Source organism: Arvicanthis niloticus, chromosome 1 (genome assembly GCF_011762505.2).
Source record: "Arvicanthis niloticus isolate mArvNil1 chromosome 1, mArvNil1.pat.X, whole genome shotgun sequence".
Taxonomy (NCBI): domain Eukaryota; kingdom Metazoa; phylum Chordata; class Mammalia; order Rodentia; family Muridae; genus Arvicanthis; species Arvicanthis niloticus.
The window spans coordinates 7,621,354-7,648,307 of record NC_047658.1 but is presented as its reverse complement, the minus strand read 5'-3'; the positions used below and the strand labels follow the sequence as shown (position 1 = coordinate 7,648,307).

The following is a 26,954-nucleotide window of genomic DNA, read 5'->3' as shown; positions in this document are numbered from 1 at the left end:
AGTAGATTTCCACCCCGAAGTCTGGACAAACCTTCTGCTTTTTATGTGGGTGTGGGAAAAGACACATCGAAGCATCAGACCAACACTTTATAGGTGCTCCCTGGTACCAACTCTGCCAGGTACTGCATCTAGAGATACATAGATAAACATCTCTGCCTTTGGGGAGCTGTTCCTGGCAAGGAGGGGCAGACATTTAACAAGATAAATAGGTGAATGTCTAGCTTGTTAGAGGACCAAAGTACCACAGAGGGAAATAAAGCAGAAGGGGGCAGGGGGCAGAACAAGTTTTGAGGTCCAGAGGCCTCCCCAAGGGGATATCACTGGAACAAAGTTCCAGAGCAGGAGAGTCATTGCAGGTAAAGGGAGCAGGCAGTGCAAAGGCCCTGGGGTAGAAATATTTGGGGGCATGTTCTAGGAGTCTAGAGGCCAGTGTAGGTGGAAGAGGCTGAGTTAAGGGTGAGCAGTGGGAAGGGAAGACAGACCTTGCAGAGCTTCGTAAACCACAGGATTAGGTTTTACCCTGAGCAAGCTATGGGAGGTTCCAAGCAAAGGAAGATGTTTCACACATACTGCCCGAACCAGCCCCTTTCCTGACACTGGTTAGAACCCTGTCCCCTCCACCCTCACAGCCTCCCAACCCCATGCCAACAGTCCATGTGGTCCACTGGTTCAGAACTGCAGTTTTAAAACAGATGTGAGTCCTGCCTCTCAAACCTTGGGCTTGAAGGTTAATCTTACTGAGCTCTAGTCTTCCTTCTCTGGGAAGTGGGGAGCTGGCACAACTGGAGTCCATATGCATCCAACACAGAACAGCAGACACTAAGTGAGGGGAAGGAGCGTGACTGGCAGTCAGTGCAGTGCAAAAGGACATTTGGTGGGGGGAAGATGGTGGGTGCTTTGTCAGAGTGTGGGGGTTAGAGGAGTAAGGGAAAAGATTCCAGATGCTGTTCAGATGCTGGGCTTTGAGGAAGCTTTGGATGGTAAAACTGGTGCTGGGCAGGGCACCTGGAAGGAGGAAAAATACACAATGAGAAGTACTTCATTTCTCCACAACCAGGACCAGTGTCTCACTCAGATTGTGGCTAAGTAAATAAACCAATACTCCAAAATGAAATCTCTGCCTTTTAGGAATGAAAATTGTTCTGATAATATTTATTGTAGCCCCTGACCTTATTTGGCCTTATGTTTTTGGTGGGGACACCATGTTTCAAGTGGATGCTACCTACCCTGACCCTGAAGAGTATGCCAAGATCACATGGATAGGTGAGCATCTTGGGCCTGATTCTTGCTTTACCAGGTTTTTTGTTTTGTTTTTTTGTTGTTTGTTTGAGGCAGGGTCTCCTGGGACAGTCTGACCCGGATCCTCACCATGTAGGCTAGCCTGGAAGTTGTGGCTATTCTCCTGTCACAGCCTCTTCAGTGCTGGGATTATAGGTTTGAGCCACCATGCCTAGTTCTATGTTTTCTCCCAGAATCTTTTTTTTTATTTTCTGTGCTAGTAGTTACCCACCTTTGTCCCGAGTATATTAAAACTGCTAGTATTCTCTGTCCACAATAAAAACTAGTCAGTGTCCACTGGGCATGATGGCTCATGACTATAATCTCAACACTCTGGAAACCAAGGCAAGAGGATTGTGAGTTTGAGGCCAGCCAGGGTTACAAAGTGAGTTGGGTAGTAGCTTTTGCCAACAGGGCACAAACTAGAGTCACTTGGGAAGAGAGAACCTTTACTGAGGAATTGCTTCCATCAGACTGACCTGTGGGCATGGCCATGAGGCATTTTTTTGATTGATGATTAGTGTAGGCGAGCCCACCTCTGGGCGAGCAGTACTGGACTATATATGAAAGGAAGCTGAGGAAGCCACGGAGAGAGAGCAAGCGTGTAAGCAAGCAGCGCTTCTCCATGTCCTCTGCTTTGGTTCCTGCTTTCAGGTTCCTGCCTGACTTCCTTCAAGAAAATGATCAAGGGCGTGGGAGTGCAGGTCACATAAACCCTTCCTCCCCTGTGTTGATTTTGGCCAGCGTTTCACCCAGTAACAGAAAGCATACCAGGATAGACAATGTCTATACCCTCCCATCGAGGTGACTGAGGGCTTTTACATGATTTCACTTTTCTGTGATTCTCACATCTGTCATGCTTGCCCAGACAAACGGCCTGCCTGTCCCAGATGCAGCTAGGGACTTCTTACCATCTCTGGCCCCCAGGAAGAGTGGGAGGACTCCTCCGTCTGGGTCCAAGCATGGCGGAGGTGGCAACCAGACTCCAGATCCGGGGACAGTGTATAGGAGAGACTTTCCTCTGAGCCTGTTGGTGGGTGGAAGAGCTGTGACTCTGACTGGCAGGAAGGACCCCATGACCTGAGGAGTGAACCCCATCCTCTGGGCCCTTCTCCCAGCACTACTGTGCCCTGGGTCTTACCACAGCTGGCGGGAGGAAGTGGTGTGGCTGGCACAGGTGCACCTGGCGGGCCGGGGTCACCCTTAGTCTCTGGCTTCTTCTTACACTCCACTCTCACTTGATCCCTGCAGTGTCTGTGACAACACAGCCCACAGTCTGGGGGGAAGGAGCTGTTAAAAGAGTGCCTCACTCTTCCAGCCGGCAGGTTGAGAGTCCCTCCCTCTTGAAGGCATCTCACTTACCCCGACAGCGATAACCTTGCTTGGTGACCCCCCAGAGCTGGGGAAAGGAAGGGAAGTCGGTTAGCAGTTAGCTGGACTGAAGGAGGGAGCATGGGATGGAGCATGGGAGGGAGCGGATGGAAGCCAATGGGTTTTGAAATTTCTTAAGATTCTGACAATTAATCAAAATGTTAGGAACATGGAGATTATCCCAAATGTAGGGATATGCAGGATATTAGAAAATACTAGGTAAACCGAGTTCATAAATTTCTATGGGCAGGGATTGTGTGTGTAGTTCCTAGTGTCTCTCTAGGCCCCAGAACTGCCTGACTCATGGGCTATGTCAAATGCAGGCCTAACAGTAAAGAAACAAGAAGATCTATGAAGTAGTCTTGATTTGATTGAGATTTGTCTACAATCAAGAATCTGAATCCAGGTGTGGAGACATGCTCGTAACCCCAAGAGGCTGAGGCAATGCTGGGCTACACAATCAATTTAAGTGTGTGTGTCGGGGTGGGACGTCTGAGAATTGAACCCAGGGCCTTGTGCATGGAGGACAAGCATCCCCTATCCTGTCCTATATCCTCTGTCCTAAAATATAAATTTGGGTGTGGCCTCCAGGTGCACCTGTGCCAGCCACACCACTTCCTCCCGCCAGCTGTGGTAAGACCCAGGGCATAGTAGTGCCGGGAGCCTGAGCTACATAGGATTGACCCTGTCTGAAAAGGCCAAAATTTGAGGGAAAACCATCAAAAATAAAAGATGTCTTTAATTTGGAAATGAAATAAGCTTTGGGTGGTTCAGGGTATAACAATCAGAGACTGATTCTTTTAAGTGCTGGTTTTACTAAATATTCTTTAATGACCTGGAGTGCCTCATGTAGACCAGGCTAGCCTCAAACCCAGAGATCTGCCTGCCTCTGCCTCTTAGGTGCTGGCACTAAAGGTGTGCACAGGCTAATGTTTAAATTTGTTTTACTTTTTACCATTTTTTTGAAAAATAATTTGAGTAACATGTTTTAAAGGTGTTTTTTTGTTTTGCTTTTGTTTTGTTTTGTTTTTATCACTACTTGGCATATCTGTGTGTCTGTGTGTGCACACACATATACATGCCACAGGGCACGATGATGTCAGAGAACAACTTCATGCAATCAGTGCTCTCCTTCCACCTGGAGACAGACCCGGGGCTTTTGGGCTGAGCATCAAACAGCTTCACCTGCTGAACTAGCTGGCTGGCCTGTTTTTAAGACAGGTCTCACTCTGTTTGCAGCCAAGGCCAATCTAGAGCTCACTTATATAGCTCAGGCTACCTTCCAACTTGTGGAAATCCCTTGCTTCTGTCCCCTAAATGCTGGCATTACACGCATGGGCTATTAGGCCCAGCTATCATTTTTTTTAAACGCATTTATTTTGTTTTAGGCATATGCATGCATGCCACTTGTCTGTGTACACAACACATGCATGTAGGTACCCTCAGAGGCAGAAAAAGTGCACTGGAAACCCTGGAACTAGAATCACAAACAACTGTGAGCTGCCCACTCACAACTGATGGAAAGCAAACCCAGCCTTTCAGCAAGGGCAGCAAGGGATGTTACCTGCTGAGTCTTCTCTTCAGCTCTGTCAGTGCCTCTTTGTTTACATTTTCCAAGACAGGGTTTCTGTGGCTGTCCTAGAACTCACTCTGTAAACCAGGCTGGCTTTGAACTCAGAGATCAGCCTGCCTCTGCCTCCTATGTGCTGGGATTAATGGCGTGCATCATCACCACATCCAGCTAAGTTAGTGTTTTTAAAGAACAGGGTCTCCTATAGCTCAGGCTGGCCTCAAACTCACTCTGTACCTGAGAGTGAACTTGTACTCCTGGGTTATAGTACACCACCATACCCAAGGCAATCTACCCAGTCTGCAGGTTATCCAGTGTTTGGGGAATTACTTGAGGTTTTGGATAGTATGCACAGCTTGGCCACTGTCTTGGTGAAGATCACCTAATATCATGCACAGTTTGGTGAACACATAGAATATAGGAATTTCAGTGTTTGGTGCTTATATGAACTCTGTGGACTATCTGAGACTGGGGCATTTCTGGAAGCCCCTCCCCCAAACCCTGCCCCAACACTGGCCCAAGTTAGGGTGTGAGGAGCTGAGACAATCCAGGGGAGATGGATCCCAAGGGTGCTAACAGGACCAGTGCTCACAAAGCCGCTGCAGCTGTGGCAGAAGGTGGGCTTGCGGAAGGTGACCTCCTGGAAGGCGTGCAGGAAGGCCAGGCCCAGCTTGGAGCAGATGGCACTGGCATGGAGCAGGTACTTGGTCAACTCCTCTCTGCTGAAGGAGCCACTCCTACAGGGCAAAGGACGCACCTCAGCACGACTGGCAGCTCATGGCATGTTCAGGATCCTTAGTTTTGGAAGATTCAGAAGTTAAGGCCTCTTACCCATGGCGGGGCGGTGGGTGAAGCCCATGGCAGGCAAAGGGGAAGTTGCCTGACAGCCGCTCGAAGTCCTCCAGAGAGATAGAGCCCTGGCCTTCTGGGTCGTAGTTCTTGAACACAGACTTCAGAGAAATGCAGAGAGTAGGGTGAGGACAAGGCACCCAGGTCTAGCCCTGCAGGCTTAGCTCCTCCCCACCCCCCCCCCCCCCCCCCGCATCCCTCCACCAGGCTGCAGTTCGAAGTTCCCCCTCACCTCCACTAGCTGCTCCACATGCTGACCCAGAGTCACACTGTCTGGCTTTGGTGTCACACCATGGGCCCACTCCACCACCACAGGTGCTTTGAAGGGGGACGGTGGCTAGAGGACACAGAGGGACATGGTCAGTCAAAGCATAGACTTGAGCAGGGGCTCAGAGATCGGGGCGTGTGTGTGTGTGTGTGTGTGAAGGGGTCAGAGGTCAAGGCTCACCAGATTCTTGGGACAGCGTGGTTCCCGGACATAAGAAAGCTCGTAGATCTCGTCTTCTGTGTAGAAGAGATCCAGGGAAAGCTGGGGGATGGGCAGGGCAGTAATGTAACGTTCCACTTTAGGTCAGTCTCTGCCTAGACCCTCTTCACATTGTCCTCTCAGATCCTTCTCCACAGACTTTTGGACCTATCTGGCCATACCTGTCACCCTCCATACTGATTCCTCCACAAGCTAGAGATGCCTTATTCCCACTGAGGTTTTTTTTTTTTTTTTTTTTTTTTAAATGTGTGTGTGTCTGCATGTATGTATGCCATGCACGCGCAGGTGCCCACAGAGCCTAGGGAAGGCACTGGGTCCCCTGGAGCTGGGGTTACGGTAAATTGTGAGCTACCCACGTGCATGATGGGAATGGAAAGGAGATTCTCAGAGCAACAAGAGATCCTAACCACTGAGCCATGTTTCATCATCCACCCCCCAGCATGCTTTTGGAGAGTTTTACCACATAGCCCAGGCTGGCCTGGAATTCATGATCTTCTCTTAGCCTCCTGGATGTTTAGAATTTAACAACGAGCTACATATTTTCATTTGCACTGAGCCCTGACAATTATGCCTGCTCTTGTCTCAGTGAATGTGAAATCAGTTCTTTAAGCTTACACTACACAGCCTTCAGAATTTCTGTCTCCGCTTTCCTGACCCACGAAATGAGCACCATAAAGGCACTCTCCTATGGTGGGGTTATTAAGTCAAAGTGACCTGGATTCTTTTGCATACTTCTATGGATCAAACCCAGGGTCTCAAACATGCTCTCCTACCCTCTGAACATGGTAAACATGCCTGAATCAAAGTGTACGCTAGCAGAGGAAGGAGGAGTGTCAAAAGTTTAGGGCTAGCCTAGTCTATACGGTTCTAGGCAAGCAAGGGGTATATTGTAAGACTCTGTGTCAACAAAACAAACAGCAAACAAAAAGTGCTACCATCACAAAATTACATCCTTAGCTCTTGCTTCTGTGTGTGTCGGCACATGGATTTACATGCATATGGCTTCTGTTGGTTGTTTTCCTTAATTTCTCTCTACTTGCCGGGCGGTGGTGGCGCACACCTTTAATCCCAGCACTTGGGAGGCAGAGGCAGGTGGATTTCTGAGTTCGAGGCCAGCCTGGTCTACAGAGTGAGTTCCAGGACAGCCAGAGCTACATAGAGAAACCCTGTCTCGAAAAACCAAAAAAAAAAAAAAAAAAATTTCTCTCTACATTATTTTATTATTATTATTACTTTGTTATTGTCTTTGGAGACAGGATCTCTCTATGTAAACTAGGCTGGCCTGGAACTTATGATTCTCCTGAGTTTGGGAAGCATGTGTAATGGGGTCTGGTGCATATGAACAATAGCTGTTGGTAGCTTCTGATTGCATTTTAGGTACAGCCCGTGCTGGAAGTTTGGACTGTTGATCCAAGGGTCTCAGAACACTGGTATATTCTGTCTTGTTCCTCCTCTCTCCAGAGCTGACGATGGAAGCCCAGGGCCTGTCATTTGCTAGGCAGGCTCTCCCATGGCAGGACACTCCAGTCCCTTATTGCTGCAGGGATACGAAAGCCTAAAGCAGTCCAGGGGCCTGGGGTGAGCCTCCAGTCAGGAAAAAAGTGTGTTTGTCATGTTCCAGATTCTGCTCTTTTGTTTTCTTTGAGACACAGGTTAGCCCAGGCTAGCCTTGACTTAGCAACAGTTGTCTAGTGTCATCCTTTCAAGTGCTGGGACTGTTAAAGCTGTAAGCCACCACACCAGCTCAGATGCTGTTCTGACTGACAACTTCCTGTGACACTACTGACTGGTTCTTCTTAAACACACTCTGCAGTGGCTTCTATTATTATGCTTGTTTTGCAGGCAATGAAACTGAGGGATGTAATTCCCTATGTAGTCACACAGCTAGCCAGACTCCTAGATTCATGTGTTCCACACCTGGGCTTCCTGCTACACACCTGGAACCACTGCATTTGAAAGGCTGAAACAAGAGGATCACTGCCTGGCTCACATGAGCTATAGGGTGAGACCTGATCTTAAAATAAATACTAGGACTGGAGAGATGGCTCAGTGGTTAAGAGCACTGACTGCTCTTCCAGAGGCCCTGACTTCAATTCCCAGTAACCACATGGTGGCTCACAACTGTCTGTAATAGGATCTGATGCCCTCTTCTGGTGTGTCTGAAGACAGATTATATATATATAATATATAATATTATATAATATATATAATAATATATAATAATATATTATAAATAAATGATTCTTTAAAAATGCCTCTGTAGCTTATAAAAAATACTAAAGGAAAAGGGAAATATAGTTTATGGGTAGAAAATTAAATATATATCATGCAGGAGGTGTGTCTCAGTGGTAGAGCCCCTGCCTAGAATCCCCCAGTGAGGGGATGGGGGCGTGGCTCAGTGGTAGAGCCCCTGCCTAGAATCCCCCAGTGAGGGGCTGGGGGCATGGCTCAGTGGTAGAGCCCCTGCCTAGAATCCCCCAGTGAGGGGCTGGGGGCGTGGCTCAGTGGTACAGCCCCTGCCTGGAATCCCCCAGTGAGGGGCTGGGGGCGTGGCTCAGTGGTACAGCCCCTGCCTGGAATCCCCCAGTGAGGGGCTGGGGGCGTGGCTCAGTGGTACAGCCCCTGCCTGGAATCCCCCAGTGAGGGGCTGGGGTCGTGGCTCAGTGGTACAGCCCCTGCCTGGAATCCCCCAGTGAGGGGCTGGGGGCGTGGCTCAGTGGTAGAGCCCCTGCCTTGAATCCCCCAGTGAGGGTCTGGGGGCATGGCTCAGTGGTGGAGGCCCTGCCTAGAATCCCCCAGTGAGGGGCTGGGGGCGTGGCTCATTGGTTAAGTGGTCACAGATTATAAGTGAGGGCCTAGTTTCAATTTCTAGTACAGCAAAAAGCAAACCAACCAAAAATTTCTCATCCCATAACTATCCATCCAGGTCCTAGAGATTCCCAGTAGCCAAGGACTGTAAATACTGGTCCCCGGGGATCTCCAGGGAGCTCACACAACGTAGGGCCCATAGTTCACCGTCAGCAGATGCAGCAGGTCCTCATTGGCACTGCAGGGGGGATGCTGTCCCTGGAGTGCTGTCAGCTCCTGCAGCCGTAGGTAGAGGCTATTCAACTTGGGTAGGTGCAGGCGGCCATCTGGCAATCTGTCTGGATGGGCCTCATACAGAGATACCAGGTCCTTGAGGTGTACACCCAGTACCGGCAGTCGGAAGCCAGTACAGCCGGCCCAGGTGCGGCGGTAGTAGGCATAGTTGTTGTGGGAAGAGAGGAGCTCTGTCAGCTCCAGCAGGACCTGTGTAGAAAGTGCATGCTGTGAGCCAGAGTGTCACTGATCTGAGCCTCCTGGAGGGGGATAGTAGCAGTCTCCATTGTGGACTCTGAATCCAGAATTTGGACTAGACACACAGTGAGCACTAGCCTAGACTCGACCAGTGCGGGCTGGGGGCGTGGCTCAATGGTAGAGCCCCTGCCTAGAATCCCCCAGTGAGGGGCTGGGGGCGTGGCTCTGCCTAGAATCCCCCAGTGAGGGGCTGGGGGCGTGGCTCAGTGGTAGAGCCCCTGCCTAGAATCCCCCAGTGAGGGGCTGGGGGCGTGGCTCAGTGGTAGAGCTCCTGCCTAGAATCCACCAGTGAGGTGCAATGACACTGCTCAGTGGTGCAACACTGTGGTAGGTGGCTCAGGGAAAAAGACTAGGGATAATGAGGGGTCTATAGAATTTGGAGGACAGAGGTCCTAGGTTGTTGGTTCCAGAGCCCTTGAGTAGGGACAGATGGCAGTTAAGAAGTGTGAGTTCAGGGTATATGACCATTTTAGACTTTGGGGAGTTAAGGGGTTACCTTAGTGCTGTCAGGGCTCAGATGGACGTGGGAGTCCTTGAGTCTGGAGATGGCACTATGACACAGGCCCCCTGTGACTGCCATCAGTGTGTTGAAATTCTGCAGTTGGCGAAGCCTCTAAAAGGGAGGTAATGGACAGAGGTGGGAGGTACCACAGAGCAGCAGCAGGAAGGGGTGCTGAGCTAGGGGTGTCGGTCGTGTGGGAGTGTGGCCCAGTGGGAGCAGGTGAGTAGGTTAGACTGGCAAGGTGCCAGACATGTACTAGAGTTAGACAGACTTGGAGAATAGACAGGCATGTGTCAGCCAGAGATAGAGAATTCAGAAATGGATCAGGTGTCAGGCCTCTGGGGGTCAAACAGCTGTCAAAGTCACATAGGTGAGGGCATGGACTGTGAATGGGAGCTGGGGACTAGGTAGATAGAACTAACTAGGATGACAGTGACATGGAAGAGGGAGAGATGTGGGACAAGTGTGAGGTACACAGAGCGTAAGGGGAATTCTTTCTCCATCTGTTGAAAGCTGGAAAGATGGAGGTCACTGTGGAGGGAGACAGGGCCAACAAGATGCTCAGACCGAGGAGTTTTCAGGCTGATGCAAGACCAGCTCTCAGGTCTAAAGATCCCAGCAAGATAGTGCTCAGTGGTAGAGCCCCTGCCTAGAATCCCCCAGCGAGGGGCTGGGGGCGTGGCTCAGTGGTAGAGCCCCTGCCTAGGATTCTCCAGTGAGGGGCTGGGGGCGTGGCTCAGTGGTAGAGCCCCTGCCTAGAATTCCCCAGTGAGGGGCTGGGGGCGTGGCTCAGTGGTAGAGCCCCTGCCTAGAATCCCCAGTGAAGGGCTGGGGGCGTGGCTCAATGGTAGAGCCCCTGCCTAGAATCCCCCAGCGAGAGGCTGGGGTCGTGGCTCAGTGGTAGAGCCCCTGCCTAGAATCCCCCCAGTGAGGGGCTGGGGGCATGGCTCAGTGGTAGAGCCCCTGCCTAGAATCCCCCCAGTGAGGGGCTGGGGGCATGGCTCAGTGGTAGAGCCCCTGCCTAGAATCCCCCAGTGAGGGGCTGGGGGCGTGGCTCAGTGGTAGAGCCCCTGCCTAGAATCCCCAGGGAGGGGCTGGGGGCGTGGCTCAGTGGTAGAGCCCCTGCCTAGAATTCCCCAGTGAGGGGCTGGGGGCGTGGCTCAGTGGTAGAGCCCCTGCCTAGAATCCCCAGTGAAGGGCTGGGGGCGTGGCTCAATGGTAGAGCCCCTGCCTAGAATCCCCCAGCGAGAGGCTGGGGTCGTGGCTCAGTGGTAGAGCCCCTGCCTAGAATCCCCCCAGTGAGGGGCTGGGGGCGTGGCTCAGTGGTAGAGCCCCTGCCTAGAATCCCCCCAGTGAGGGGCTGGGGGCGTGGCTCAGTGGTAGAGCCCCTGCCTAGAATCCCCAGGGAGGGGCTGGGGGCGTGGCTCAGTGGTAGAGCCCCTGCCTAGAATCCCCAGGGAGGGGCTGGGGGCGTGGCTCAGTGGTAGAGCCCCTGCCTAGAATTCCCCAGTAAGGGGCTGGGGGCGTGGCTCCGTGGTAATGGGACTTATTTAGGGTACAGGGGGCCCTGGGTTTAATCCCCCAGTATGGACACAAATAGCCATGCAAGAGGAAGGAAAGTGCTGGAAGGCTCATAAGAAAGGGCGTGGTCTGCTTCAGAGATATTCAAAGAGGCCTGACCACAGGGCTTCCCTTTTCCCAGAAGAGAGGGGGAGGCTGACTCAACAGGTCAAGGCCAAAGAGACTGGACTAAGACTCTCTGTATTGAAGTATCACCAAGAGAGATACAACCACTGTCCCAAAGACGCCGAGGGGTCCTGAGGACCAGAGACCCAAAGCTGAGACATGGAAAAGATCCTTCCTTTCTCTGCAGGGGGATAAAATCTTTGACTTCGAGCTTGGGAAACAGTGTGTTAATTCCTAACTACTGAGCCAACAGGTGGAGCCAAGCAAGGTCTAACTCTGTGATATCAAGGTCACAGGCTCCAGCTAGATCTCAGGAAAATGGAGTTTGATTGAGGCCAGGGTGAGAGATGGCCTGCTGGATCAAGATCGTGGAGCCAGGGGCTGGAGAGATGGCTCAGTGGTTAGACCACATACTGCTCTTGCAAAGTACCTGAGTTCTGTTCCCAGCACCCACTTCAGACAGCTCACAATTGCCTCCTGTAACTCCAGTGCCACTGGCCTCCCAAGTCTCACACACACAGACACACACACACACTTTGAAATAATTAAAAAAAAAAAAAAAAAAAAAAATATATATATATATATATATATATATATATATATATATATATATATATTTAAAAAGCCTTTTTTAAAAAAGCCTTGAGCCTTGGTCAGTTGCAAAATGGAAGGTCAGGTAGCTGTGCCAACTCTACAGTCCCAGAAGCAAGTAGAAGCCAGCTGTGGTAGTTAGTGCACACCTTTAATAACCCCAGGACTAAGTAGGCAGAGGCTGATGCATCTCTGAGTTCAAGGCCAACCTGGTCTACATAGTGAGTCTCAGGACAACTAGGATTACATAGAGATACTCTCTCTCAAATATAATAAAATAAATAAAATAAAGCAAGCGGAAAGACTGGGTGGTCAGGGGCTTACCTGTGCCACACGAATGAATTTGTCCAGTACCTGGGCACGCTGTGCAGGCCCAGGACGACTCAGCACCATGACCTGCACCCAGCGGGACACACTGTTGCTCAGACCCACAGAACCCTCCAGAGCAGGACAACCTCTCACTGAGCCCTGCAAAACATAGCCCCGCAGGTCTTGGGGCTGAGGCCAAGGTTGGTCAGGGTGTGTCATGTTGCTCACATTCCATCTTTCTGGCAGACCCAACCTTTCATGTCATAGCATGGTCTAGCCCAAGTCTCCCCAGGCTGCTGGAGGTCCCTGACACCATTGTGTCCTTCTCAAGTCTTGTGCTCATTATTATGTGCCTGACTGTGGCAGGTCAGTAAAGGGAACTGACTTGACAGAAAGTGGATTTGAAAGTGGCTTCTACTTGTTCTCCTCAAAAGTGTGTATACTCCACACTTGAATCTACAACACCACACAAGTACACATGTACACACACACACACAGAGGCATGCACATATACATGCACACATACATGCATGCACATGCACACATACATGCACACATACACATATACCATATACATGTGCACACATATATGCACACACATGCATACATATGTACACATAAACACACATGCACATACATATACACACATGTACACATACACAATGCACATACACACATACACAATGCACACATACACACATACATGCACAATGCATGTACATACACACATACACTCACACACACATATACACTCATGTGCACACACATGCACACATACATACACACATATGCATATACATACACACACATATACACACATGCATGCACATACATACACATATACACACAGGCATACACATTCACAGACTCCAGCCCTATCTGGAATTCTGTCTCCTAAAGGAACCAGGTCCTCACTTTCCTCCAGTGTCTAGATGATAGCAGCTGTTACATTCCAATATAGAAGCACAGGCAGATGTCGTTAGGGAAGTGTAATATAGGCATTTCAAAGGTTTTCCTCAGCTGGTATTTACTGTGAACCATGCACTGGTCTCAGGTAGGAACTGTTAATATTCTGTTTTAATTTTTACCTTTCCATATGAGGGAACTGAAGCATGGTGAATTGAAATGCTTGGTGACTAAACGAATAACTGATAAAATATTTTGAACACAATTCTGTGATTGATCCTACTACAATAAGTATTTTTGTGACAGGGTCTCCTGTAGTCCAACCTGGCCTTGAACTGCCCACCCCCCTGCAGTGGCTTCCTAAATGCTGGATTATAGGCCCATGCCACCTCAACATATTGCAATAACCACTTTTTGTTGTTGTTGTTTTGTTTTTTTCGAGACAAGGTGTCTCTGTGTAGCCCTGTCTGTTTTCACTCTGTAGACCAGGCTGGCCTCGAAATCAGAGATTCACCTGCCTCTGCCTCCCAAGTGCTGGGATTAAAAGTGCACACCACCACAGCCCGGCTGCAATAAACACTTTTAAGTGGACTTTTTCATTCTGTCAAGCACTCTATGAAGTGGTAAGGTCTTATTTTTAGGAATGAATACCCGAGAGGCTGGAAAATGAGCTCAAACTAGGTAGAAAGGAGCTGAGGGGGACTGGGGCACAGCTCCTGGGTACAACACCCGCCTAGCCTGAAGCCCAGGGTTTGATCTGCTGCACTGCACAAACCAGATGTGTTGGTGCACATCTGTAATGCTAGCACTCCAGAGGTGGACTGAGTTCAAAGGCATCCTTGGCTACACAGGTGGAAAACACGAGACCCCTGTCTCCAAACAACAGGACAGACAGAAAGTGAGGAAGAGTGGGGACAGGGGGAAGAAATGGCAGTCGAGGTGGCTCAGAGGGAAAAGGGCCTGCACTGGATTCCTGGGACCCACGTGGTAGAAGGAGAAGAGATTCCTACAAGTTAGCTTCTGTCTACCATGTCTCACAAACATAATAAATGAATATGCATAATAAAAATGTTTAGAAGGAAGAAAATAAAATTAATAATAGAAATATAATTATAAATAAAACATAAATAATATACTAAATAATAAATCAGTAAAGTAAATTAGTAATAAAATAAAAGCAAGAAAAATAAACAAAATTTTGAACCAGGCTTGGCTCTCAGTCAGCCTAACTCATTGTCTCAGACTGTCCTGCCATCAGGTTTGACTGCTTAAGAGTGTTCAGTCTGCAACCGGGAGTGACAGCACACACCTTTAATCCCAGCACTTGGGAGGCAGAGGCAGGTGGATTTCTGAGTTCAAGGCCAGATTGGTCCACAGAGTGAGTTCTAGGCCAGCTAGGGCTACACAGAGAAACTCTGTCTCAAGAGTTTACAATCTAGTCTGGGGATGTAGGTCGTTAGGGAGTTTGCCTAACACAGAAAAGACCCTGGGCTCAGTTACCAGAGCTGTTAACATGATAACTATACTACTACTAATAATAAAAATAGTAAACCTATAGTTCCATATGGAATCCTGTGCCAGGAGCACGCCCCGCCCCCATTCTGTCGCCTGCTTAGGGATAGACTGGGAAAGATGTTCTCACTGTGATGGCCTGGAAGGACCGGAACTCCAGGTAAGTAAGGTGTTGTGCCAACTCCTCTGTCTCCAGGTGATCGAACAGCAAGGACACTTTCCGTTTCTTGCCCAGGCCTGGGCTACTCACGGGAGGCGGGGGACCGGGCCCTCCAGGACTCAGCCTGGAGGCCAAGAAGGACAGGTTATTGGAGTGGCTCAAGAGTTGAGGGTTTGGGGGACATGGAGGGTATGGGAAGGATAGGGTGGGGCAGAGGAGGGCTCACAGGTTGGAGGTATCTCCTAGGCTCCTTTGGGCCATGTTGCCCTCCTGAGCAACAGTGGTCCAAAACCGGTTTATGACTGTTCCCAGCTGGGGTTCCTGGTGCACTGCCTCAGGGTGATGGGTCAGCCAGTACCTGCGAGGGTTTCAGAGATGGGAGGTAAACTTGGGCTGGCAGTAGGTGAAGAGGTTAAGCGGGCTTTAGGCCAAGGAGTTCTAAACATGGAACTATGGGCATTCAATTGTGTGTTGGGGTTTCTGGAATCACGACTTAGAGGGATGATTCAAAGGATGGATAGGGAGATCTCGAGTAAGAATGGGAGAGCTGGTAAAACAGTATAGGCATCTCTTGAGACAACGGGGAAGCAAGACGGTAAAGGTGTCAGGAATGAGGTGGGGGGAAGATTTGGGAAGTCAAGGTGATGCAGTTTTGGGGGTACGTAGGAATTGAGGTCTCACCTAGGAGAGTCTATGGGATCTGGCCAGGAATCTGCAAGAATTGAGTGTTCTAAGGGTAGGGGGCGGAGATGTCTCAGGAACTGTTAAGAATGTTTTTTTTAATATTCTTTAAAATTTTATTTTCGTTTTGTATGTATGAGTGTTTTGCCTACATGTATGTATGTGTGCCACGTGTACATGCCTGGTGCACCTGGAGGCCAGAAGTCAGGTGCTGGATCCCTTAGAACTGGAGTTACAGTCATCAGCCAATATACAGGCGCTAGGAACTGAATTCAGGTCCTTGAAAGAGCAGCCCTTCGGAGCCATCTGTCCAGTCCCAACCAATGGCGTTTTAGCATGGGCGTTTTGGTACCTTTTTTTTGGTTTTTGTTTTTGAATTGAAGTCTACTCTATAGCCCAGGCTAGCTTTGAACTTGAAGAGATCCTTTTGCCTCAGGCTATCTCATGCCAGGATTATAGGCATGAGCTATTACACAAGTTCTTTGCATGGGATTTTTGAAAATGGGGCTGAGTGTGTGGGGTTGGTAGCGATCAGGCTTGGGGGGGTGGGCCTTAGAGAGGTGTTTCATGGCACTGAGGGTCTTGGACTGAACCTACCTGACCAGGTAACAGATCTGTAGCTGTCTTAGCTCCTGGGCATCTTTGGCAGCCTTCTGATACTTGAAAGTTCTAGTCAAGGCTGTTTCCAGCATCCCCATTTGCCTACTCCCGGGGTCCCATCTCCCAAGAGTTTACAGGTCTGCCTCCATCCCTCTAGATAGAGATCCTGGTTCTGGGAGGATATGAAGTCAGCAGCCGGGCAGCGAGCTCTGAGGATGGCAGCACCCAGCTATGCATCGTAAGCACCATCTTGAGAATGTGGTCCCCTCGGCGTAGGCTGCCAGCTGAATCTGGAGGAGGAAGCAAAGGCTGTTGGCCTGGGCCCTGAACGACAGACCCATGACCTCATGAACTGAGAGGGCAGGCTGGTGTACATGTTCACTCTACCTGTAATGCCCTGCAGGAACTTGGGTAAGCAATATGATTTCTTCATGTTTCAGTTTCCTTAGCTGGGAGGTGCATGGAATGGCAAAAATTTGGCTCCTTGCTTTCAACCAAGGTTGTGATGTTTAAAGTTCTTTGAACTTTTTAAGATTTAATTTTATTATTTTAAAGTGTGTGCGTGCGCGCGCACTCGCGCATGTAAGTGTGGCTTTGCTCAAATGGTTGCAGGAGTCGTCTCAGGACAGATGTATCAGGTTCCCTGGAGCTGGATTACTGGTGGATGTGAACCTTCTGAGGTAGGTACTGGGAACCAAACTTAGATCCTCTAGATGAGAGCTATGTGATTTAATCACTTAGCTGTCTTTTCAGCCCCTCTCTTAATTTATTTTTTAAAGCATGAGTTACTATGTCATTTTGCCAGCTTGAAACTCGCTATTTAGACCAGGCCGGACTCAAATTCAGAGAAATGCCTGCCTCCTCCGCCTCCTGAGTGCTGGGATTTAAGGCCTGCACCACATCACCCAGGTAGGTCTGGAACTTCATCCTCCTGCCTCAGCCTTCAAAAGTAAGCTACCAGACCTAAGCTCTCTCTCATCATTAACACAAGGATGAAAATTCATCTTACTCAGCCGTGTTCACCCCAACCATCAAGGCTGAGAGAGGATGCTTAGCTGGGTGTAGGGCCGGAGGGGCTGGCCCAGCGACTCACCGAAGCACCGGATGCATTCTTCCAGTAACTCATCTTCGCTGCAGCTGCTCTCACTCAGCACTCCCAGGTTCATGGCAGCCATGACCTTGCTGATTTCCCGGGGGGTGGGGCACGTCTTGTGGCGGCGGGCCTGTCGTGGCCGACCCCGCCCTCCTGCCTTCCCAGAGCATTCCTGATGAGACTTCCTGTAGGTACACACAAAAAGCCCACCGCGAAGCATCATGGGAGCCCCTTTCTCTAAGTACACTCCCACAGTTCTTCTGGGCCCCAAATCCCCTAGGCACCATGGACCAAAGTTCTTGCAGATCAAATCTCAGAAATACCCATGAAAGATTCATGGGTGACAAGCCCCAAAATATATTAGATTGAAGATCCAGGACTAAGGACCACTGACGTTCCTTGTTTTGTTTTTAATTATTGTTTTTTTTTTTTTTTTGTTTTTTTTTTTTTTTTTTTTTTTACAGTTAGTGTACAGAATAATGGGTTTCCCTATGACACTTTCACACATAACACACGTCATCATACTGGTACCTCCTATCTGTCACCCATCTGCCCTCTCATCTCGTTGGTTCCTCCCCTCTCCCAATGTCCTTCTGCTTTCATGTCACGTATGTGTGTATGCACGTATGTGTGTATACACACATTTACATCTAGGCTTCATATATAAAGGAAAACACATAGTATTTTGCCTCACTACCTTATCCTCTGTTATTACCACAAAAAATTTCCTCTTGACTATATAGTCTGAAAGCATCACAAACGTGCAGTAAGCAGACCCCCAGGATTTATCCTAGGACCTACTCCTAGGACCAACGCCTGGCTTCCCAAGGTGTCTCATTAGTTGGTCTTCAGATTCCTCCCAATGCCAGAATGTCACTCCCCCGCCCCAACTCTGTAAAAGTTATACTTTTGTGTCCGGGTGATGGAGAAGACCTTTAGTCAGGTCTCTAGGAATCTACCTGACCATCCTATCCCCTGCAAGGCAGCAGAACCCTCATCCAAGATAGCTTTCCCATACCCAACAGCCTCTAGCCTGTTCCCCACATTTTGGAGCCAGGAGAGGAAGTACACCAGAGCTTCTCCCGGGCTCCTAAGAGCTAGGCAGGTTCCCTGGGGCCACAGCAGCTTCAAGGAAAGTTTAAAAATAACCTTTCCTGTCATATGCCTCCCTAGGTGTCTATCCCAGGTGGGGAAAAAGGGGGTGGTGGGAAGAAGGGAGGGCTAGAGGGAGAGGTTAGCGTCTCATCTTCAGAGTCATCCAGAACTGGATTCCAGAAATTTCTGATGGCCGTGTGCCTTTTTAATAAGTAACCCAATGTCTTTCTGGCCCTTGTTTTCTTCATAGGAAAAGGTAGATTTTCCCCAGATGTTAGAAAGCCTGGATCCTCAAAGGGACCTGGCTGATGAGGAAGCTGACCTCCAGATAGGAAAGGAAAGGTGCATGTCGTGCTGCTCTCTTGTAATCCCTGCTGCCTGGGAAACTGAGGCAGGTGGATTGCAAGTTTGAGGCCAGCTTGGGCTACAGAGCAAAACTCTATAAACAAAAACACCCCCTCAAAAATAACAACAACACACATACACACACACACAAACACACAGAGTCAAGACAGAAGGAGGTAGCCAGGCTTTCAGCACCGCATGGATGTGAAATCACAAATAGTAACATCCTAAACTAAAATCTGCCAAGTCCCCTGCAGCGTCATAAGGGCTAAGATAGCTGTTAAATGTTCAATAAAGTGCACATCTGAGTTGAGCATCTGAGGGCTGAGCTGTAAAAATCAGTGGGTTTTTTTTTGTTTGTTTGTTTTTGTTGTTTTTTGTTTTTGTTTGTTTGTTTTAGGCGCCCACACCAAGAGCCAAAAGCATCACCTTCCTGGGTATTCCGCCTAAGCACAGCTTCTCAGGTCAGTCCACAGTCTCACAGAATCTAAAATTTCCCGGGTGAGTCCAGCTGCCTGTACTTTCTCAGCGCTCTCCGTGGCTGCGCAGTAGTCTAAGCAGAGTAAGATCTTAACGCCCCTCTGAAGTGGTATCTATGATAACTCTGACAGAAGCAGAACCTTCTGTCAGAAGTACACAGAGTACTTGAGTAACTTACCTAGGGCCACACAAGCAGAGGACGGGGCAGCTAGGATTCCCTCACTATACTGAATCCCGTTGCTCATCAGGGTCATGCTAGGAGACTTGGACGGGCTATCCAGGTTGGGAACCCAGCACCATCCCTCCTTATGAGGACAGGCAGACATGCAATGCCAAGAGACAGAAGCCCATTTCAGACCCTGCTGCCCCTTACCTGCAAACCGGCAGCCCCCGTAGTGTCTGGAGCAGCCAGGTGTGGTTTAAGAGTCAAGGGAAGCTGCCTAGACCTACGTCATGAACCTCTCCTGGGACACTGTCCTGCAGGAGCCTGGAGTTTCCAGTCCGGGGTGGGGGTTGGGGGCAGTGACCATAATAGGGAACAGAGAAGACCCCGGGGAAGACAGGGGCAGCCAGTTGAGGGAGCTAGGTTGGAGAGACACAGGACAGCTCAAACTCCAGGGAGAGACAGCAGCAGTGACGGAGGCTCAGGTGCTCAGCTCCCTGAAGCATCTCATCCTTGGACCCCACTAGAGCCGGGTCTTGGAGGAGTGGGGCACTTCCCACCCCTATTATCTCCCCCCAACTCCCCACAGCCAGTGGCACCAGGACTTCGGCTCTCCCAGGTCTCCTTGGGGAGGGTCCTCTTACCTTTTGATGTCTTTCCGGTTCATGTTTCTTGGAGGGGGCGGGGAGGAGGGGTCCTGACAGGAGTGTGATCTCGTTCCTTCCCTAACCAGATTGTCAGGCCCCTGGGAGCTAGCTGGAGCGTCCACAGTGTTTAGGAAGGAAAGAGGAACTGCCCCTCCCCACCCACCCCCAGGCCAGGGGGAAGGAAGAGGCTGGGGAGAGACCAAAGGCTCCCCTCCCCCTCACGGGGGATCCCTGCCTGCTGAGGTTTCCGGTGCTGCCTACCCCCTCAGCTGGCTCTCTATCTATCGCTCGCTCCATCTTTCTTTCTCCCCCGTCTCTGTCACACACACTCACAGAGTTTTTAAAAGTGTGTAAAAACAGGCTCAAAAGAAAAGTCTGCATCTCCCCCCTCTTTCTCTGCACTTCTCTTTCTCCTTGTATTTCTATCTCTGCCTCCTCCGGCGCTCCGGCCCTCCGCCCCCCTTTAAGTCAAATTCTCTCGAAGCTCAGGCTGGCCTGGTGCAGCAGCAACAAATCTCCTAAATGAGAATGAAGCAGGATTCAGTCTCACGTAGGTGGGATTACAGGTGTGAACGGTGTGGCTGTTTTGAAGGACCCCTTTTATACCTGGAGAACGTTTTCACCTTATTACTCTCGTTGTAAAATCCTTTATGTAGCACCTACTGTGTACCATATACTTCTCTAAGGTTTTGTATTTTATTTTCACGTTGAATCATGTGTATGTGTGGGTCTGTATGTGGGTGTGTGCTCACAAGCGCTTGGTGCTGTTGGAGTAGGCTAGAAGCCTCAGATCCTGTGGAGCAGGAGTTCCAGGCACTGGGAGTCTTCTGCAAGAGCAGGGGAGCCCCTTGGTTTTCATCTTGATTTTGACTCTGTGTACTGCACTGCTTTTTGGTGTGTGTGTGTGTGTGTGTGTGTGTGTGTGTGTGTGTAATTTTGTGCCCATGAAGACGGACTTTACAGAGTGTGTACATTTGTTCTTTTATCTAAATGTGTCATACTTGACATATTTTTAACTGAAGTACCAAAAAAGAGCACACCTTGGTATTTCGGTTGACAGATTGTCACTACGTGAGGAAACCCCAATGATTCTCAAGTCAAGCACAGGACATAGCTGGGCCTGGTGTTGCATGCTTCCAATCCCTTGAGAGGTAGAAGAAGAAGGATCAAGATAATCCTGTTAACACTAGCACCTTTGGTAGGGTCAGGGAGCTAAGGCAGACAGATCTCAATGGGTTCAAAGCTAATCTGGTCTAGACTGGAGCTACCACCCCCATTTACCCCTACCACAATCCAAACCAAAAAAGTCAATTGACTCCAGAATGTTTTTTTTTTTTTTTTTTTTTTTTCCTTCTGAGACTGAGTTCTTCTGTGTAACCCTGGCTATCCTGGAACTCACTGTGTAGATTAAGCTGGCCTCAAATTCACTTGGGAGGTCTGCCTCCGCCTCTGCCTCCTAAGTGATGGAACTCAAGGCCTGCATGAGCCACCCCTTCCGTCCCTCAGAATATTCTTAATCTCTCTGAGGTCCCATCACTGTCTCCTACAATTTATCTGTAGCCTGATATCAGCAGAGGGTTTTTGTGGTTTTTTTTTTTTTTTTTTTTTTTTTTTTTTGGTCTGTCTTAAAACTGTATGTAGGGGCTGGAGAGATGGCTTGGCAGTTAAGAGCACTGTCTACTCCTTCAGAGAACTGAGTTCTGGTTCCAGCACCCATTGTGGAGCTACACAACACCCTAGCCTCAGAAGGCACTGCCCTCACCGTGCACGCGCTGACAGGCAGATACAAACATCTGCAGATAATGAAAATAAGAAAAACATACCTTAAAAATGACCATATATACGTGGGCATGGATTGTGTCGTATCCTTTTCTTATCTTTCATTTTTGATAGTCTTCCAAGTTATTTTATTTGTTTATGCTTCCTCCCGCTCTGTTGCTGGTTTGTCTTTCATTGTGTACCAATGCAATGATTTGTTAATTAACTTTCTTATAATGGAGTTCCTTGCTTGGATCTGTTTGAAATTGTATACTTCAGGGCTGGAGAGAGGACTCAGTGGTCTCCCAGAGGAACTGAGTTCAAGTCTCAGCACCCACATGATGGCCCAAAACTGAGTATAGCTCCAGTTCTAGAGGAACATTCTTTTTTGACATCTGAGGGGCCGACAAGGCACACATGTAGCACACATACATAAATGTAAGCAAAACAATCATGTATATATATGTATATGTGTACACACATACACACATATAAATTATATATATATATGGAGTAGAATAAATGGGTCATAGTAGCGTGATTCTGCCAAACCTAGTACTTTGGTGGCTTCAGTGCGGCAGCACTTTTAGGAGAATGTGTTTGATCCTTTCTCTTCCATTAAAAGTGTTCGCTGTGGGAATCTTTTTACACAGGCAAGAAGGCCTACTTTAGTTTTCTCATCAAATGAAGTGCCCGGGTTGGATAGTCCCTCTCTTCCCAGCTTTGCTTTCCTAAGCTTCCTGACTGTCTCGAGTACTGCAATCCTTTATTGATATAGTCTCTCTCTCTCTCTCTCTCTCTCTCTCTCTCGCCCCCCCCCCCCCATCTCCCCTAGCACCTGCTCAGCCTTCAGTGTGAGAGTGTCTCCAAATCCTGGGGACAGAAAAGCCCCAAAGACTGAGGTAGGAAAGGGCCTTGGCACTTGTGTGTAAGCTCTCGGCCTTCATGGCCCTCTGGCTGGCCGTTTACACCCCTAAGAACATTGATGACCACAAAGGAAAGGGCCATCTGAGTCAAAGCAGAAACCGACAAGCCTCTGATAACAGAGTGGACTTCTTTCCACGAGACACCGTGGAAAAATAAGCACAAATACAAGCTGGTCAGACAGGAGAAAGAAGTTCATTAGACAAGTAGCCAGGGAGCTGGGGAGATGGCTCACTCAGTAAATGACTTGCCACACAATCATGAGGACCCAAGTTCGAGCTCTAACCCCCACCTAAAAAGCCAGGCAAGGCAGCATGTGCTCTTTACTCTGAGTGCTGGGGATGCATCTACGGTCAGTCCTTGGGGCTTGCTGGCCATCCAGGCTACCCCAATGGTGACTCCAGGCCAGCTGAGGAACATTGGCTGAGGCAGTCTGCCCTCATACACGAGTGTACACATGTTTATCCACAGTAACACGCACACACATGACCCCACCTCTCCCCACACAAGTGAGAAGCCAGAAGATGCCCAGTAAAGGTTGGGAAATGGAGGCTGAAATCTTTGCATAGTGACAGCAGGTAGCTACTACCCAGGCTGCTTAGAGGAATTATGTATATGGACATTACCTAGCAAGTAGGTTCTGGGCAGATCATACCAAAATAGTGTCAATTCCACAAGGGGGCAGATGGCTTGTCACTCTTCTCATTATAGAGATAAAATGCCCGACTTTACATTATTGAGATGAAACACAAGTGACTTAGAGGAAGGATTTGTTCTGGCTCTACTGTGAAGGCCCAAGGCCACCATGACTGCAGGAACAGGAGGCAGCTGGTCACACTGCACCTGAAATCAGGAAACAGAGATGAACACTGCTGTAGAGCAAATACTCGCCTCTTTGTTCAGGAGACCCAGCCCATCGGTCAGGATGAATCTGTCTTCCTCTGTTAAACCATTCTGGAAATGCATTCCCAGATACACCCAAGGCTTGGTTTTCTGAAGTGTTCCCAAATCTAGTCAAATCTACAATCAGGATTTATCACCCCAAGTAATATGGGCAAGGATAGTCACAGAAATCACTCCCAGGGCACCCATGGACAGGGAAGGGTGGATAAGCAGAAAGGGGCCTGTCATCAGAAAGTCCCTCAAAGCTGCCATGGCCATCCACCAGTTGTCCAGGAAGCAACACAAAAAAGTCTTAAAACACATAGTCATGAGTAAAGGCCTAAGAAACACTGCTGATATGATGTGATTCATTTTGACATAGAATAATTCCATATATTGTTTAGAACATTTAAGGAAAAATATTTACCATGCAACTAATTAATATATGAAATATAGCACAGTTATATTGTACTGTATAATAAACTATATAGCTACATATTGTATAATATATCACTGAATTATATAATTCAATAATACAATACAGCCAATTAATCCCAGCACTCAGGAGGCAAAAGCAGAGGCAGGTGGATCTACGTGAGTTTAGGGCCAGCTTGGTCTATATAGCAAGCTTGAGACCAGCCAGGGCTACACAATAAGACCATATCTCAATAATAATAATAATAATAATAATAATAATAATAATAATAATATTATTATTATTATTATTATTATTCAGTTTAATGCAAATGTATTATTGCCAGTGTTTAATAAGCAATATCTACATTGAAAAGCACTTTCTTATAGTTTTGAACAGTAGAATACTGGTTTCAGTTTGTGTGTGTGTGTTGTGTTCATGTATGCTATTGTAGGTGTGTCCAGAAGCATTTTATGGAGGTCAGAAGACAGCCTCGGCATTGACTCTCACTTTCTGTCTTGGTTCCCCTTTATCTCTGCACACAGCAGGAGGGCAGACCAGCAAGCCCCGGAGACTCTCAGTCTCCACCTCCCTCTCATGATCCAAGCAATGAGATTACAGATGCTTGCTGCAGGGCCACAATTTTATGTGAGTTCTGGGGATTTAAAAGGAGGTCATTAGGAGCTAGAAATGGCTCAGTGGTTAAGAGTACTGACTACTCTTCCAGAGAACCTGGGTTCAAGTACTAGGACATACATGGTGGCTTACAGCTAGCTGTAACTGCAGTCCCAGCGGGCCTAACGCCCTCTTCTGGCCTCATATAAACAAACAAACAAACAAATCAGCTCTCCCTGCTTGCTCAGCAGTTATGCCATCTCCAAGATACCGTTTTTTGTTTAAATATGCTAATTGAGTGCTCTATCACTGAATTATATATCCTCATCATTTTATTTATTTATTTAGAGACAGGATCTGGCTGGACTAGAACTCACTATGTAGACCAGGTTGGCCTTGAACTCACAGAGCTCCAACTTCCCCTGCCTCCAGAGTGTGGGACTAAAGGCTCGGGCGTAAGCCCTTTTGAAAAGATGTTTACACACACTTTTTGTTCGTTTGAAATAGGGTTTCATGTAGCCCAGGCTAACTTGCTATGTAGATGGGGATGAGTTTGAAGTCTTGATTCTCTTGCCAAGTGCTGGGATGTATGTGCACAACCAGGTCTGTCTTGTCTAGTGCTGGGGACCAAACACAAGGCATACTGGGCAAGCAGTCTACTAACTAACTCTGTCTAGCCCCACCCCTGCCCTAGTTTATCTTTAAGATTTATCTAATGTTATGCTTATGGGCATTATTGCCCAGTGTTTGAGGACGTCAGAAGAGGGCATCAGATTCCTGGAACTGGAGTTATAAATGGTTGTGAACTACCACATGGGTGCTGGGAATCAAACTCATGTCCTCTGCAAGACCAGCAGGTGCTCTTAATCCCTGAGTCATCTCTCCAGCTCCTATTATTTTAAAAAATTAGATTACAACATTTATTTTGTGTGTGTGTATGTATATGTATCTGTGTGTATATGTGTGTGTATATGTGTATATGTGTATGTGTGTATAAGTATGTATGTATATATGCATGAATGTGTATGTGTGCGTGTATGTGTGTGTGCATGTGTGTATGTCTGTGTGTCTCTGTGTGTATCTCTGTGTGTGTCTGTGTGTATATTTGTGTGTGTGCATGTGTGTGTGTAGGTTGCCCACACCACCATGGCTGGTATGTGAAAGTAAGAGGTCATCTTACAGAGCCCTTTTTCCATTCCATTATTTGGGTCATTGGGATCAAGTTCAGATCATCATCAGGCTTGGGGGCAAGCAGCTGAGTCATCTTGTTGGCCCTTATTCTGAGACAGGTGAATTCCTAATCCTTCTACCTTTACCTCCTAAAGTGGGGGATTACAGATATGTGCCTCCACATGGCTAAATTAGAAAATCATGTGCAGATATGGAGGTGTCAAAGCAATGCTGTTAGGGACCCTATCTTTAGGTCTAGATCCCCAGCTCAGCCTCTGTGATGTCGTGTACGGTGCCTGACTCCAAGTCCCAAACGCACTCTTCGTGTCTGCAGACTTGGCACTGTGAGAGTGGGGAAAGTGTGCCCCCTAAAGGTTACCCTGGGGATTACAGGGCATTTAGCCGCAGTGGCCACATGCTTTTATTTTCTGCTGTAAGGATGCCAATAATAGCAGGGTTGTGAGAAACGAGTGATAATAAAAAGATCTTAGCTCACACCTGAAATGCAACAGGTGTGTAAGAGACATCAGTCAGAACTATTCCAAAAGGCAGTTTTTAGGTGGAGGCTCAGGGGTGGGGTGACACATTTGTTTAATCTCAGTGCTAGGAGGCAGAGGCTTGGGATGTTTGTGAGTTCAAGGTCAGACTGGTATTCCCACCTCATCCCCACCCCTCCACCCCCACAGTTTTGAGACAGGGTATCATGTAGCACAGGCTGGCTTCCATCTAGCTAGGAAGCTGAGAATGACTTTGAGTTACTGACTCTCTTGTCTTCAACTTTCTGCTTGCTGGAATTACAGACTCGCACTGCCACACCCAGTTTATGTGGTGCTGGATGGAACCCGGGGCTTTGTGACAGCTAGGTAAACACTATCAACTAAGGCACGCCCCCAACCTGTTTTTGTCTCTGTTTTAAGACAAGGTCTGATTATGCAGCCCCAACTCCAAATTTACAATCCTCCTGTCTCAGTCTCTTCAGAGCTTGGATGTGCATAGAGCTGTGCCACTATGTCTGGCACTAAGTGATATATTTTTTTAAATGTTAGGGGATGTGGTATGCATTCAAGTGCAACTGTGTGCTTCTGCAGCAAGCCCAGTTTAGCCATTAAGAAAGGATGGAACTAGGCTGAGGGTGTAGTCCGATGGTAGAAAGCTTGCCTGGTATGCAAGTGACCCAGGGTTTGAACCACAGCGTTACATAAATCAGATGGGGCCAGAAGTTCAAGATCATCCTTATGTATGGATCATATCATACATGTGAAGGTTAAGGCCATCCTGAGGTACATGAGAAGGAGAGGGACAGGGACAGGGAGGGCTAACTAAACAAATATATACATAATATCTCACTGTGACCATGGCCACTCACTTTCTAGACACCCAGACCACTGGGGCGAACACGTTCCACCAAATTTGTGCTGTGGGCGGAGTTCTGGATAGGGGCGTGGCCTGTCTCATGTTTGCCCAATGGGTGTGCGGTGGGGCGGGGACCTCCTCGCAACTGAGTCCTGCACAGGGCATGCTTCCTG

The 26,954-nt window shown here is 48.4% G+C and overlaps 1 protein-coding gene across 4 annotated transcripts; it reads right to left on the bottom strand.

Moving 5' to 3' along the window:
- Positions 1-74: 74 nt before the first annotated feature.
- On the bottom strand, positions 75-19,795 carry Rasgrp4 (RAS guanyl releasing protein 4). 4 transcript variants are annotated; one of them, XM_034518589.2, is made up of 17 exons: positions 19,662-19,795; positions 16,935-17,119; positions 16,026-16,131; positions 15,839-15,901; positions 14,787-14,918; positions 14,531-14,684; positions 11,998-12,171; positions 9,391-9,507; positions 8,571-8,846; positions 5,517-5,597; positions 5,301-5,405; positions 5,051-5,169; positions 4,812-4,956; positions 2,641-2,677; positions 2,420-2,554; positions 2,190-2,305; positions 75-1,005 (listed from the first exon to the last, which is right to left on the bottom strand). In XM_034518589.2, the coding sequence occupies exons 1-17, from the start codon at positions 19,682-19,684 to the stop codon at positions 949-951; spliced, it is 2,025 nt and encodes a 674-aa protein (XP_034374480.1). In that variant the 5' UTR covers positions 19,685-19,795; the 3' UTR covers positions 75-948. The 4 variants fall into 4 exon arrangements, with proteins under 4 accessions (XP_034374480.1, XP_076787074.1, XP_076787071.1 ...); XM_076930959.1 differs by lacking the exon at positions 19,662-19,795 and adding an exon at positions 19,228-19,537; XM_076930956.1 differs by lacking the exon at positions 9,391-9,507.
- Positions 19,796-26,954: the final 7,159 nt, after the last annotated feature.

Coding starts and splice junctions, on each gene's coding strand:
- Rasgrp4 (XM_034518589.2), bottom strand. CDS start 19,684: ATGAACCGGAAAGACATCAAAAG. Junction 12,172..14,530: donor GGTCCTTCCAGGCCATCACA/GTGAGAACATCT, acceptor CCTTGGCCTCAG/CCCCAAGACCTGCGGGGCTA. Junction 9,508..11,997: donor AATTCATTCGTGTGGCACAG/GTAAGCCCCTGA, acceptor CCTCCCTTTTAG/AGGCTTCGCCAACTGCAGAA.